Source organism: Myxocyprinus asiaticus, chromosome 15 (assembly GCF_019703515.2).
Source record: "Myxocyprinus asiaticus isolate MX2 ecotype Aquarium Trade chromosome 15, UBuf_Myxa_2, whole genome shotgun sequence".
NCBI classification, from domain to species: Eukaryota; Metazoa; Chordata; class Actinopteri; order Cypriniformes; family Catostomidae; genus Myxocyprinus; species Myxocyprinus asiaticus.
The window spans coordinates 46003529-46019277 of record NC_059358.1 but is presented as its reverse complement, the minus strand read 5'-3'; the positions used below and the strand labels follow the sequence as shown (position 1 = coordinate 46019277).

General features: G+C 37.6%; 1 protein-coding gene across 1 annotated transcript in view; it reads right to left on the bottom strand.

Annotated features, from left to right (window-relative positions):
* LOC127452521 (glutamate receptor ionotropic, kainate 2) overlaps positions 1–8481 on the bottom strand; it is a 415871-nt gene extending 407390 nt beyond the window's left edge. The window contains exons 1-2 of the mRNA XM_051718020.1: positions 8448–8481; positions 5708–6047 (exon numbers count right to left, since the gene is read on the bottom strand). Coding sequence (XP_051573980.1) covers positions 5708–5837 — 130 coding nt within the window. The 5' untranslated portion in view covers positions 5838–6047; positions 8448–8481. The remainder of the gene's footprint in view (positions 1–5707; positions 6048–8447) is intronic.
* Positions 8482–15749: the final 7268 nt, after the last annotated feature.

Genomic DNA, 15749 nt, shown 5'->3' with positions numbered 1-15749 from the left:
TGAGCCAGCATTTGAGCCAGGGACTTTCATTCTGTGAGCTAACAGTGCTATCCACTGAGCCACCCACTGCCTTCTTGTTTTTTTTTTTTGTTTTTTTGTTTTTTATGTTTTTTTTCATGTTGACTTAATTATGATTGACATTATTTTAGACTTTATGTTACATCTATCTTATTCTTGACTTGAAGTTGTTCTTTTTCAATTAAAGTTTTACTATAAATGCCAAGATTAAATATTTCCAAATGATGAAAAAATAACACTGATAAGAGTCAGGATGCTCAGAGATAATTACCCTTCCTTTGTTAAAAACAAAAGCATTGCTTATTCATTGAATATTTGAAAATGCCATCCCTTGGAAACACAAACTACAAATACAAGTTTGCAAACTACTTGATAGATATTAAGTGCATGAACTGAAATGCCATATATTTAATTACCCTTACAGCAAAAAAATTAAAAATTAAATAAAATTAAAAACATGTTAGGAACAGTGGTGAATTCTCAGGGCCAGCAAAGCCTTCTATGCCTAATAAATAAACTTTTATTCAGCTTTTCATTCTCATTCACCTTGTTGCCTATTTATTTTCAATGCTATCCACTCCTGATTCATTTATAAATGAATAGGGGAAAATTAAAAGTTTATCCAATCAGAATTTATTCCTTGATGCTTATAAGCAAAGCGTGACGGCTGTTTCACAAACCACATGCCGAAGCAGCGTGCTAGTCTGAGCTCCACCCCGTCAAGGCTTCAGAATTTCCACAGAATCCCTCAACACTACAGTGAATAGGCATCTAAAGTCAGATTGTCAGATTCATCAGCCAATCAGATTCATTTATTTTTTCTTGGTGGGTGTGGTCTTTAAAATATGTCCCAGTCGAGGCCTTCTAGCTGGCCTTGAGTGACGCAATTACGCTTTAAGTGATGTACGTAATTCAAAAGCGAAGAGCATGAGATCAAACTGACCAGTCGGCTGCCGCTGTTGCCATAAGATCCTTATGAATTAGAATCGACTTCAGAATCAGAATCAGAATCAGCTTTATTGCCAAGCATGCTTACACATACAAGGAATTTGTCTTGGTGACAGAAGCTTCCAGTACACAGCTATACAAAAACAATACAAAAACAGCAGCAAGACATAGATAATAATAAAAAATAAAAAACAGTTATACGTACATACACACACAGATACACACATACATGCATACACACATACACATACGTAGTGCAATCTAATACAAATCTGTTATATGTAATGTACAGTGCAAATGTTTTTTTGTTTTTTTCTCAGAGGAATGAAATGGCAGAACAGGTTGGATGTGTTGGATAAATATAAAAAAGTCTAAACTGTGTATTGCACATAGTTATTGCTCAATGGGGCAATTTAACTGTTCATGAGATGGATAGCCTGAGGGAAAAAAATGTTCCTGTGCCTGACGGTTCTGGTGCTCAGAGATGGCAGATGTAATGGGCTGTCCGGAATGGCTTCACTCAGCCAGGTTTCTGTGAAGCACAAGGCAGCAGAGGTTGAAAAGTCCTTGTTTGTGCGGGTGAGGAGATGTAGTTCGTCCGTTTTGTTAGGAAGAGAGCGGAGATTCGCAAGATGAGTGCTCGGCAGCGTTGTTCGAAAGCCCCGCCGACGGAGTTTGACCAGCTCGTCTTCCTCGCCTGCATCTCCTGAACAACAAAGCCACGCCTCCAACTAAAATGTCTGGCAAACGTTTGAATATTCAAAAACCGGGAAAAGACTGTCTGGTATAAGCTGTCGAATGTTCAGCAGTTCGTCTCTGGTAAAACTGACTGGAAAAAGATGACTAAACACAGGACAAACAAACAAAAACAACAAAACAATAGGAGCGCTCCACACCAAGGCGGCCATCTGCGGCGCCATCATAATTTATCTAGGTAATTAGGTAATTAGCCTAATTACCTAACCCTAAACCCGAGATGTAAACAGGAAAGGAGGGCTGACTTTTACTTCAAGCTAATTGGTAAGTGCTTTTTGCATAATTTTCTAAGTGTAAATTAGGCTGCTTGAGCATTCAGTGTCGGAATCAGGTTTTGAAAAGTAACCGTGTACCCTTACGAAACAAAATTTATTGCAAGCAACATTTAAATAGCAAATGTTATTGGCAGTGTTGCCAACTTAGCGACTTTGTCGCTAGATTTAGTGACTTTTCAGACCTCTTTAGCGACTTTTATTCAAAAAAGCACCTAGCGACAAATCTAGCGACTTTTTGGACAAACCTTAGCTACCTTCCGTAGAAGAAAGTCGCCAGTAATGCCCCGCGAGCATGTGGTCTAGCTTTCCTGCCCGGACTCGGAGGCACACCTCTCTCTGCATCTACTCTGTTCAGTGAGACTGACAGAGAGAGAGGTGAGCAGGCGAGAAGACGGAGCAGCACAATCAGTTGACCGCACGGCAGCTGACATAGATGTGAATGAGTTGGGCATGTGCAAACAGCGTTGTCAAGGACCAATCACAAATCTGTATTGTTTTTTGTAAACATGCACATATTTTATTTTTTTTTTTGTAAATATGCACATAGTGGTTTGTTATGGCTGAGCGCTGTGTGAGAGAAAAGAAGTTTCTGTTGCTTCTAATATTCTCTCTGAGTGATTGATAGATATAGGGAATTAATAGGGTATTACAGTATGTACGGTAAGCACAGAGAAGCAAACACGTGTAAAGGGCGGACACTATGCAAAATTCAAATGAGACGCGATGATGTCACAAATATGCTAATTAGCGTATGCCGTCATCTAGCGACATTTAGCGACTTTTCGAGGAGGCTTTAGCTACTTTCCATTGAAACAAGTTGGCAACACTGGTTATTGGATAGCTTTTTCCAGGTATTATAGACTTCCTTGGTAGGTTCACAAAAAAAAAAAATATGATTTTTGAATGTCAGTTAGGGAGACGCTCATTTCACAAAACAATTATGCTGCAGTTAAAATTAGGCTTGCTTGAGCATTCATTGTCGTTTCAAATTTTGGCTTTCGTGCGTGGACATGTTTTAAAAAATGTCAATTGGTATTAGTTGGCTACAACGTAATGTATGATATCCACAGGCATAGGGTGTCTTATTAATTGTGAAACAGTGTTTTCTTAATGGCATGAATCACACTGAAGACCTAGACTTAAAATGCATGGGCCGCCACTGGTAAGGAATATACGAAAAAGCCACTGAAAGAAGTGAAGTGAACTGGGTGTGTGAAAAGAGATATGTGAAGGCACAGAGGACGCTGGGACAGTGGCTGAGAGCAAGATGTTGTCACAGACACAGCTGTTTCCTAATGCAGGAACAGAGAATATGATGACATGCAAAAAAGACTAGCACTTGTTCAGTTTTCCATCTCTTTCTATCACCTGATTCAACATCACGTATTTCCTCCGCACGAGAAGCTTCAGTTTAAAAAACACTCTCTTGCCTGCATGCCTATAGTTGTTCCGATATTATACCAGAGAATACAGTTACACTAGACATTGTCACACACACACACACACACACACACACACTAGAATCCTACTAGCACTTTGAGAAGTGCATTTTCCCTCACTATTTATTTTCTAACTTTTCTTTTTTTTCTTCTATGCAGACATAAAATGACCATAAAGAGCTCAGCAGTGTCTCTCAGCATATACTGTATTTTTTTTTTTTTTTTTTTGAGAAACAAACAAAAACAGCAATAAGCGTAACGTGTATCTGTCTATTTTTGTATCTCAGCCTATTTTCAGTGCTGTTATTTTATATATTTATATATATAAAAGAGTGATATGACATGATTTAAAAAAATCTATAGGCCTAAAGCTTATTCTTCACAATATTCACACTCTTTAGAAATTTCAATATGTTTGCGACTATGACGAATTCTACAAGTAAACCTCTGAAAACAACCAAATGTGAGGGAGAAACTGACAAAACAATCTTCCATGTAATGCAGTCTAATGAAAGTGCAAAAGCTGTTTGTTTGTTTGCCAGTTTCAAATAATTCCCTCATGGCTCATGCTTATCCATTTAGCTAATTGAAAGAAATTATGAACAACATTTGGAAAATCTCTCTGCTGATATCATGTTACATTACTTCCACAGTTTAAGGCAGCTTCGTAGGAAATCATTTGTGAAAACCAGACTTAAAGGCACAAAATTTGCTGGTGTATGATTGCGTGAAGTGCTTTCGGTGTGTGCTGGTGTCGTGATGTGAGGAAAAGCAGCTTATTACATCACATAATTAAAGGAAGCCCTGGATGAAGCTGTGGAAGTCCCTGGAGTGCATTTGACATTATTTGATTATTTTGATTGAGACTGCAAAAGGAGCACATCAGACAGGCCTTGCTCCACTGAGAGCAACAGCTTTTGATTTTAGTCTACTGGCATTTTGGACACTCTAGCGGTGAAATTTCCTCTCTGAATGTTGCCCATGATAAGAATCAAGCGAGAGTGTTTTCTCCCATTAAAACTGCAACTCGATTAAGAAATCTTGTGTAGTGAGAGGTGATGCAGAGCTTGAATGGTCTTCTTCAAAGCATTCATTAAATGGTTGCTAATAGCAACCTGCAAGAAGAATCATCTATGCAGCGAAAGCTTACACTAAATCATTTCTAACTTTCTCTATGATATTTGACATTTTAATTGTACTAATAAAACAAAATAGAGAAATGAGTATACATTGTCTCTCAAAAAGCCATGACAGTATCCATAACTATACACAGATACACTGATTCTAACTGGTTCTTAAATCCACACTCTGCCCTCTAAGTCATATGCTTAACATACTTAGTGTGACCTTAGAAATGTTATTCTATCCTAAATATAAAACTAATAGAATAGAATTGAATAGAATTTACAATGTTAGGCTGAAACAGAGAAACAGATCATTTTATTTTGTCTTGAATTTAAGAAAAGAATAGAATAGAATAGAAAAGAACAGCATTTACAATGTTAGGCTGAAACAGAGTGACAGACAGATAATTTTATTCTAGCTTGAATTTAGGAATAGAATAGAATAGAATAACATTTGCAATGTTACGCTAGAACAGAGTGACAAATCATGTCATTCTCCCTTAACTTTAAGAATAGAATAGAAAAGAATAGAACAGAGCAATGCTTACATCCATAAGCAAGAAAATATTTGAGTTAAGATGAAGGTAATTGGTTCTTTAAACATGCTGCCCTCAACATCAAAAGTTTAACATGCTTGATGTGACTTTAATAATTCAATCCTACATATATGAACAATATATAATAGAATAGAATAGAATAGAATAGCTTACAACTGCAGGCAAGAACAGAGCTAAGTGTAACCAGAAAAATATGTCATTTCAATGTCTCACAGCCAAGGTGTTCTACTCATAAAACATTCACAAACAATATGGAACAAGAGAATATCTTCTTATCTCTAGAGGAAATTATCTTATGCAACATCATAACGTCTGAAGATTGTTTTCAAGAGGTTTGTATCTGTCTGCAACTTTGCATGTGTGATAGAGACACAAAAGCAAGTTGGGAGTTTGGCAAAGTAACCCACCCTACAAATCTGAATTGAAAAGCTGTATACGTGCATTGTAAACTCTCATTAAGGTGGCAAATTCAAACAAAAAAGCATTTTGCATTTTACATTTAAGCTTTAGTTATTATATCCAAAAACTTCACGAGCAAAACGGCGCATGGCATGCACAATAACTCGAAATGTGTTTTAAAATGCTCTTACCGAATCGTAACACATGTGGCATCCCGTGAGAATATCCCACACACAGTAAAATCAGCAACATCACAAGCTTGGATCTGTCATGAGTTGTCAGAGGGGAGCAAATCTTCATGATGTCTGTGATGCACTGCATGTCACCGTAAGATTCCCACTTATTTTTGTTTTGGACGTGTGTTTTATTTTTTCTTCTGCGATCCGTGATCACGGCATGGTCACTGATAGAGAAAAGGACACTCGATCAGCGATACTCCGCATGTCCGACTCACTGCGCAAAGGAGCAACATTCCGACCGGGCGTCCATGTTAGAGATGGCAAATCCGGGAGAAATCCATGTAGGGGCGGCCTGAAAGAGTGGAGCGATACAGAAATGAATGATAAGACCCAGAGTAGCGGATCACTTGGCGTGCTAATAAGCGCGCGGCTGCGTGTGCAATACTCTCTACTGCACTGCTGCACTCACACTGACGTCGAGCCCTGAGCAGCGCGAGCGCAACACTGACCAACAACACTATCAGATCTGTATCACACACTCAAATACTGGTGATTCACACCTAAAGCTCTCCGCTAGTTATAAGATCTCTAAAATAGTTACATAGATATAAGATACTTAAGTCGCAGTGACGCTCAATGCCAAAAGAGCGCAATTTATTGAAAAGCGTTTTTTACTGTTTGTAGCCTACAATACCTCTCTTGTAGCCTTGTACACAATAGTATCAGAATTAATACACTCACACAAATGATCGGAAAACCCTCTGCACTGCATGCTGCACAACTTATGTATTTGAATATAGAATTTCTGCGTCTGGATTCAGTTATTTATTTATTTATATTGCTATTTGTGCTAAATGTTTGCCATGATCAGTGTTGGGTAAGTTACTCCAAAAAAGTAATTAATTACTAACTACTAATTACATCTTCTACAGTGTAATTAGATTACTGTACTAATTACTCTATCGGAAAAGTAATTGCATTACTTATTACTGATTACTTTCTAAAAATAATTCTTTCAAATAAATCATATAAAACCAAATAAATTATACATGAACTGGCCAATGAATTTTACGGGGCAGCGTTAAATTAGAAAACATATATTTTAACATTAGATGTTAAATTTAGATTTTAAATTCACTATTGTTTTATACAGTATTGTTCTAGAGTCTATACAGTGTTTAATGCAATTACATCAGAAGTAACTGTAATTAAATTACTGAAAAATTAAGAGTAATCCCTTTACTTTTTCAATGAAAAAGTAATTTAATTACAGTAATTCATTACTTAGTAATGCACTACACCCAACACTGGCCATGATAAATAGTTTCCACTAAATAGTTTCCACTAAAATACCATCGTAACACTTATTTCTGCTAAACTGCTGTTACTTGATATTAGCCAATCCTATCATGGAAAAAAGAAACCTGTAATCGATATGTAAATTTTCAGGAATAGTATCAAGGAAGATCACATATAAAATGATGGCTACTGATCCAACACATTACAGTCACGATTTATTTATTTATTTATTTGAAAGCCATCTCAATGTGATCATTAGAATAGTGTGTTACTAATAACTTCACGAGGATGACAAGTGTCAGCTTTATAATGCAGTTTGGACTCTTTAGAATACATCGTATTCTCATCGTCTGCCTCTTCAGGGCGAACACTGTACACCTGGGATTAAATATACCTTTAGTCTCTAGCAGGGCCGCAGCAAGGTATTTAGGGACCCTTAAATGTTTATTGCTCTGGGCCCCTTTCCTATTAGAAAATACAGTTTAGAATTTGATGTGGACATGTGGGCCCCTAGAACTACCTTTCACCCCACTAGCTAGCTTAAAGGTGTGCATTAGAATAGATCGCCTTGAGCTTGTGTGCAGTGCTATGGGAGTTCGTGGATTTCAGCACCACGGACAGTGACAGCACAGTGTGCGTTATTAAACTCGATCTCCTCAAACCGTTTTACTGTATTTTAATTGTAGCTTAATTCGCATAGATTTAGTATCAATCTGCTCACCTCTCCGCTTAATTAACAAATGCGATTTTGTCCTTTCAGGTGGCTCAACAAGATATTTTTTATTGTTATTATTTCCGTTAAGAAATTTGTGTTTCATACGGGAGTGATGATAAAAAATGTAGGTTCCTTTGAATTTCATACAGCACATGCCATCGTTACTATTTAACGGGTGTTTTTTTTTTTTTTTTTTGGAGTTTGGAGTTTGGAGTTTGGAGTTCGAGCTGAAATTTGTCTCTTCGGAAGTGAAAGGTCCTCCAAAAGTAGCTCAAGTAATGTTAAAAGACTCATCAACAGCTGTGACGCACACTTTCAGGCAAGGGTAGCCTACTATGTTTACTGTAATATCTTAGTGATGCCTCATCCTCATAACTGACGTGTGTGTGTGTGTGTTGGGGGGGGGGGGGGGGGGGGGGGTGAACATCATAACCCTCTTTGACAATAAAGGTGAGTACTGACAGAACAACACTCGAAAACACCACAACACCGCAACCAACAAAACTTAAACCTTTCGTTTTAATTTTAAAGTGTATTCTATGTCATTGTTACAATCCTAGTCATTATTTGAGATTAAAAAGACATAAAGACTCATGCACCATTCAGACTGCTCCGTCCCATTTGTGAAACTGACGCCAAACTTCTGTGTTTCAAAGGTTTAAATTAGACATGCATTTAACAGAAATGAAATGAAAAATGCGACGAAAGTGTGTTGATGGTGAAGATAAATGTCCTTACCTCGGCTCAGGCTGCAGGAGTGTGAGTACAGCGGGCGCTGCAGTTGATGTGCTCGGCTGCTGGAGGAGACACGCCTCCTGTCGGACGAACAAACACAACTCACCGCTGAAAAACCGACACACACTCAAGCACCGCACTCGATAGGCTCTTAAAAGCTTTTATTTTTGTAATCAATGTGTGTTGGGAATTACACTCCAAAGACTTCAACACTTAATTTTAACATGGATTTAAACGGTAAGCCTACAGATGATATTTCAAAGAAAGAATACATAGGTTACTACTGTTGGCAAGTCCTAAATAAATGCCTTACAGATGTTCACTTTACATTAAGGTGCATTTTCAGATGTTACTGATTTTCAATTAGTGTTATTAAGCATTGATAATATGTGAGGTAAATGGCTCACTATTTGACAGGTATTGCATGAAAGCCACCCTGTTTGTGTATGTTGTTAAAACTGCATATCAGTGATTTATAATGCATTTGTTACTGAATTATGAGTCATTAACGAACCCCCTTATAAATCCTTAACAAAGTGTTACCCTTTCCTTTGATAGACACATACTTTAAAGTCTTGTTTACAAAAATGTTACTGAGCAATTTCACTGTTATTGCCCAGGACAAAAGATATGGTTCATTTAACACATGTCAACCTTCTGTGACAACGTGCCCCAATAGCAGGGCATGTCACACTATGAGGTAAGTTGTCACACTGAGAATCTGATATTTAATAGCAAATAGACTTAAAAGTGGACCAGTTATGAATCAGAAGTTTTGGCCAACAAATATTGTAATTAATACATTGTATAAAATGACAACATGTAGAACATGTGACATCTTGCCACCATATTTTTGTTCAAATTCACCTTTATTATACAGTTTTCTCTTGAATAAATGTATACTGGTGTTTGAAACTGACATACAGAACCACTGCTAGAGAAAAGACATTTGTGTAACTGGACTTTTGACTTAAAACTTCATCATTTAGAAATAGCCCTTGTGACAACTAGCTACAATTTTCCCTTATTAGTTACTTTTTATTATGAGTAATGCCACAATGTAGTACACTATCAGTAATGCCATACTTAAGAAAAACTGATGAATGTTATTATGTTATTCAGTCTTCTCTTCTTTGCTTGCTTGTATTTTGTTTGTTTGAACCAAATGTGATGTTGGTCTATATACAAGAAGGAAAAGGCAAAAACTGTCACCAACCAGAGAAAAGCACAAAGTACATTGTCCCTGATTTTAGATCTTGGCTCAGAGTTTGCATGTCATTTAGTCCAGACTATATAAGGAGATGGAGGGAGGCTGCTTCCACCTTCTTGTGAACAGTTTAAAATGGCCATGACAGTTCTGTGGGCCTTATGAAAATTAGGTATTATTATCATAAAGGACACGACACACTAGCTACAGTCTCATCTTTATGTCTCTGATGTTTTTGTGCGTGAGTGCCATGAGCTGTGTCTCTGATTGTATGTGGAAGAGAGAGAGAGAGAGAGAGAGAGAGAGAGAGAGAGAGAGAGAGAGAGGAAGTGATAGAAGCAGGCAGTCTCACTGCTTTCCCCTTTCTCTTTAATTATAACCAGTCTACCATATCGGAGAGGAAATTAATTATTCACCTAATCTGCCACAGGAAGCAATATACGTTTGATGAAACACACCGCCAGCACAACAAACAACAAGACACATCCAACAAAAAGCCAAATAACCAACCAAAAGACTGTAATAGTTGTGTACATAAAAATGTATATAAAGCATTACTTTATTGCACCTAATATAAAAGTATACAGAAATACCTGCAACAAATGTCCACTAAATATAGAGATATATCTACTTTTTTATTATTATTTACACAGTAAATCTTTACATTAATGTTTCCTATTTAAAAGTTTATACAGGGGTTCATTGATGTCTAATAAGTCATGTACATATGCATAATAAATCATTGTTACACGGTTATAACAACACAAATAAAAAGGGCAAATTTCATACAATATTTGCCAGATAGTGGGCATTTTAAATTACATGTTATAAATGCTTAATAAATATGCTTATTCATACTTTTATTAATCAAAACATAAAATGTATTGATTTATGTAACAATGCATAAAAATAGACTACTTTAATGAAATTAAAAGGAGGTATTATGTAAATTTGTGTGTCTGTTCATGACTGCAATGTCTTGACTCACTTGTGTTGTCACTTTTCTTGTCACGTTGATGTCAAAAGAATGGTGTTACTCCGAGTGCTGTCCCAACTTAACTAGTCCTAGTTACCTAAAATCCACTGCAAAAACACTTTTCAGATCTTCTTGCTCATTCACAGCATATATCAGATAATAAAGCCTGATCACCATTAAACCAGACTGAACTTTATGCACATAGGCTTCTAATGTTGGCAACACTTTAAAGGAATAGTTTGCCCAAAAATGAAAATTCTCTCGTCATTTTCCCACCCTCATGCCATCCTAGATGTGTATGACTTTCTTTCTTCTGCAGAACAGAAATTATGATTTTTAGAAAAATATTTTAGCTCTGCAGGTCCATACAATGCAAGTGAATGGGTGCCAAAATTTTGACACTCCAAAAAGCACATAAAGACAGCATAAAAGTAATCCATAAGACTCCAGTGTATTAATCCATATTTTCAGAAGTGATATGATAGGTGTGAGTGAGAAACAGATCAATATTTAAGTCCTTTTTTGCTAGAAATTCTTCGCCTCATTCACTAATAATTGTCACGGTCCTGTCAATCTGTCATTCTGGCTTTTTGTCTGACAGGACTGTGGCATCATCTTCCCATGTCTGTCTTGTGTTTCGTTGTCTGTCTTTGTGTGAGCACCTGGTTTCGGTTGTATTCCCTGCTGTGCGCTCTTCGGTCTGTCTTGTTTCATGTCGGGAGCACAGTGTCTGGATCCTGACTTCCTGTCTGGTTCGGTTTCTGTCTGTGTCGGGATCCAGACACTCATGCATATTGTTCTGTCTTTTATTGACGCAGGTGCATCACGCTTATGTCAACTTGGCAGCATGCACTCAATCAGCGTCAATAGTTTATGTCTGTCTCTCGCGAACACTGGTGCGCCTCGCATTGAGCTCACGTTACGTACCCGGGTCGTGAGCTGTCTTGTATTTCAAGTCCGGAGCATGGTGTCTGGATCCTGACCTCCCTTTCTGGTTCAGTTTCCGTCTGTGTCGGGATCCGGACACTCATGCTCTGTCTGTCTCTTGCGACCGACCGTTGTGCTCGCTTTGCGCTGCGTGCATGGGTTGCGAGCTGTCTTCATGTTGTGCTGAGGTTCTGTAACTTCAGTCTGAGATTTCAGGTTTGAGTGTGGCCGAACTCTCGCACAGGTGTCCCGTCTTGTTTTTGTCACCTGTTGCGTGCATCGTGTGGCATTTGCCTTACGATGTATTCTCAGGTTTCTTTTATTGTGTGAATGCATGGCATCGCTTTGTTTGCCATTGCTACGCATTCTCTCATCTTATTTGCCGACTGGCATAGGCTTATATTGCCTTATTGTCTTGGCAATGTGCGCTAATGCCATTCGGGTGTTTTGTTGTCTTGAGAGAGCACATGGCTTTGTTTTGTTTCTGCATTGCCACGTCTCTCTCTGTCTTATAAATTGTTTACCCATTATTAGTTCATTTGCCTCACCTGTCCCCTGCTAACCCGTTTGATTCCTCTCCCTATTTTAGCCTCCTCGTGTGTGCTGTCCAGTGCCAGTTCGTCTTGTTTTCCAGTCGGTCTTGTCTGAATGTTGGTCATGTTTAATCAGTCCTGTTTCATCCCTGTTCCTGTACTCAGTCCGGTCGGTCCTGTTTCCCATAACCTCTGCCCCAGCCTGGATTAATTACTTTACATTTCCAAATGGGGTAGTTTCTGTTTGTTTTTTTCCCCCCTTGTGGGAGTTTTGGTTTGCTTTTTGCCCTTTTTGTTACATTAATAAGTACTTTGTTTTTTTATAACTCTGCACTTTGTTCTTGAGCCTCATCATTCCCTAAACTCTGATCCTGACAATAATTGCGTGGATTGTGCATACTTATACGCACAGGAAAAGTTTTCACAAAACATTTCCGCCTGATTCACAACATGTGTACGCACATGAATTTGCTCTTACCCTCGTTCTAATGTTAATGAATCTGGATTATTCTAAATGAAGGAGTGCATGCATGAAGGTAGTCATTTGCATAAAACACGGCTAAATCATCTCCATATAAGGGCTTTCAGCACCACCGCACCTGTACAGTTGCAAATGTGTAGGGAAAGATGCCGCCAAAGCAAAAGGTCAAAAAACATCACACTATAAACAGCGCTAGAATGATTAGAATGGAATTCAACTTAGAATTGTACAACATTACAATTTATAATGATTTCTTAATATGTATTACTGTAGATGCTGGATGAATTAAGGGGTGCTTGGAGCGCTGCAGGATCATTTATCTGTTTGTTCAGTTCAGGTATGTTCAGTTCAGGCTGGGCATGTGGCAAGGTTATTATAGTTTTGCATTTTCAAAGCAATTTCTATTTTATATAATTTTCAAATTTGCTATAAATTTTAGTTTAGTTTTAGATAGTTTCATTAATGATTTTGTTAGTTTTAATTTTGCTTTTATTTTGAAAACACTATTTTGTTTTTATATATTTTAGTTTCAGTTTTAGTTTTAGTAATTATAGTTTTGAGAGTTAACAGAACACTTCCAGAGTGTAGACCAAAGCAAGACATTTGAATTTAAGCTTGGCAAACTTACACAATACACTTAAAGCAAAGTGAAACAGTTGAATATTTGCACAGTTTACTTATACTCAGCATATTTGTGCATAATAACAATAACATAATGGTTTGAGATTCAACAAAGTCACAAAGAACCAAAAAAAAAAAAAAAAAAAGCAAATCAAAAGTATAAAAGTTAAATGTATGAAAATTTCAGAGGTCTGGGTTGCTCAGCGAGTATTGATGCTGACTACCACACCTGGAGTCGCGAGTTTGAATCCAGGATGTGCTGAGTGATTCCAGCCAAGTCTCCTAAGCAACCAAATTGGCCCGGTTGCTAGAGAGGGTAGAGTCTCATGGGGTAACCTCTTGTGGTCGCTATAATGTGGTTCTTGTTCTCAATGGGGCGTGTGGTAAGTTGTGCGTGTATCGCGGAGAATAGCATGAGCCGCCACATGCCGTGAGTCTCCACAGTGTCATGCACAGTGAGCCACGTGATAAGATGCACGGATTGACTGTCTCAGAAACGGGGGCAACTGAGACTTGTCCTCCACCACCCGGAGTGTGGTGAGTAACCGCACCACCACGAGGACCTACTAAGTAGTGGGAATTGGGCATTCCATATTGGGAGAAAAGGGGATAAAATAAAATGTAAAAAAAATTATGAACATTTCAAATGAACTCAAATTCATGTTAAACATGAACTCTTGTTAAACTGTTGATGCTCACTGTACCAATGGCAGGCGCACCGTCACTTTGTTTATCTATGTTTACATTTACTGCATACGATATGATATGTGTCTCATATAATCTTGAAATCCGTGGTCGTCTGTTAAATATAGTATGTTATCCATTCAACCACGAAGCCAGAAGCCGCTGCAGCATAGAAATTATCCAAATATGGACATGAAGAAAAAAGTGTATCACATCAGAGGCCACATGAACAGACTTCCTCATTCAGATCTATACGTATAAACACTGTGTAAAGTGAAAAAATTATGTTTAGTCTGATGAAAGATGTCATGAATATATAGATGACTACGAAAACTGGTTTGTCAATATTTACCAAGCGATCGCTGGTATTTGTATAGGTTTATTGAACAGTTCTGGATCTGGCACTGGACTCAGGCTGCAAATTCTAGAAATATTATGATTTCTGCTTCATTCTATGGATGGAATCCACATTAAATCAGTAAAAGAAGCTGTTATTACAACTCGATAATGATTGAAAGTAAGATATTTGCATTAGATTATGTGTAATTTGTAATGTTTACATGGGCAAATGCTAACGCTAACACACTAGCATCTTTGTCATAATATTGCACCAGTTACCCCAGTATGCCAGCCTTCACCACAGTAAGACCTGAAAATATTTCTAGATGAAATTACTCTGACATCACACCGCAGGAAACTGAGATTAAGGGTTCTTTCGAGCTGCAGATTTCAATGGTGGAAATAGACAGCGCTGCAGTTTTAATAATCTTTTAAGCTTTATAGAATGTAATAATGTCTGTTATTGTTATTAAAAGTTATTATAAATGGTTTATCTATGGTTTACAGTGAAGAAATTATGTGGGTTCTTTTCTGAATTATCGGCAAAACAAGTTTAAACTTGGATCAGTGATCCTGTATGATTATGTCGGACATGTAACAGGTTGATGAATACACATCCTCACATGTTTAACACATTTCTAAAGCCTAATAATTTGTGTACTTAGAAATGAAAACTACCAGCAGACATACAATATGTGTCTTAACTGCTTAAATTATTAACCCACATACAATAAATAAAAATATTTTACTTCAATATGATCATATTCCATATCAAAACTTAATAACAGCTATTTTCAATAGAACAATATTATTTACTGCATTCAAAATAAATGCAAAGTCATCATTTTCGCAGTATGACATTATTTTTATTCATTTATCCTTTCACAAACCATGTAATTTTGTCAGGGGCAGTGGTGGCTCAGTGGTTAAGGCTCTGGGTTACTGATCAGAAGGTTGGGGGCCACAGCACTGCCAAGATGCCACTGTTGGGCCCTTGAGCAAGGCCCTTGACCCTGCTCCAGGGGTGCTGTATCATGGCTGACCCTGCACTCTGACCCCAGCTTAGCTGGGATGTGTGAAAAAAAAGAATTTCACTGTATATGTGTAATTTAATTAATTATTAGATCATCATTAGATCATATTTGACCTCATATCTGTCACAGCGACAGCACTTTGGAAATTAAAAACAGCCATTTGTGATTGGAGTTAACATGATTTCTTCTATAAAAAAGTTAATATCAACCAACAGCTGCTGCTGGTCAATTGTGTCTAATACAGCAGACACGATAACAATGACGGTGACCCATGAAATATCATTATTTATGTAAAATCCTGAGTTTTTCCTGATGCATGATCTTCAATAATCTGTGGAAAACAGGGTGTTTCAACCCCATAAACAGCACTTTTTGGGTAGTTTCAGTGCAATTTGAGCGAAGTGCCCATAAACAGCAGCTTTTTTCTGGGCAACCAAAAGAACCTGGTAGTGGCTGGGCGTTTGTTTGTAAACAGTAACTTAATCTATAGAAGATAGAGATTT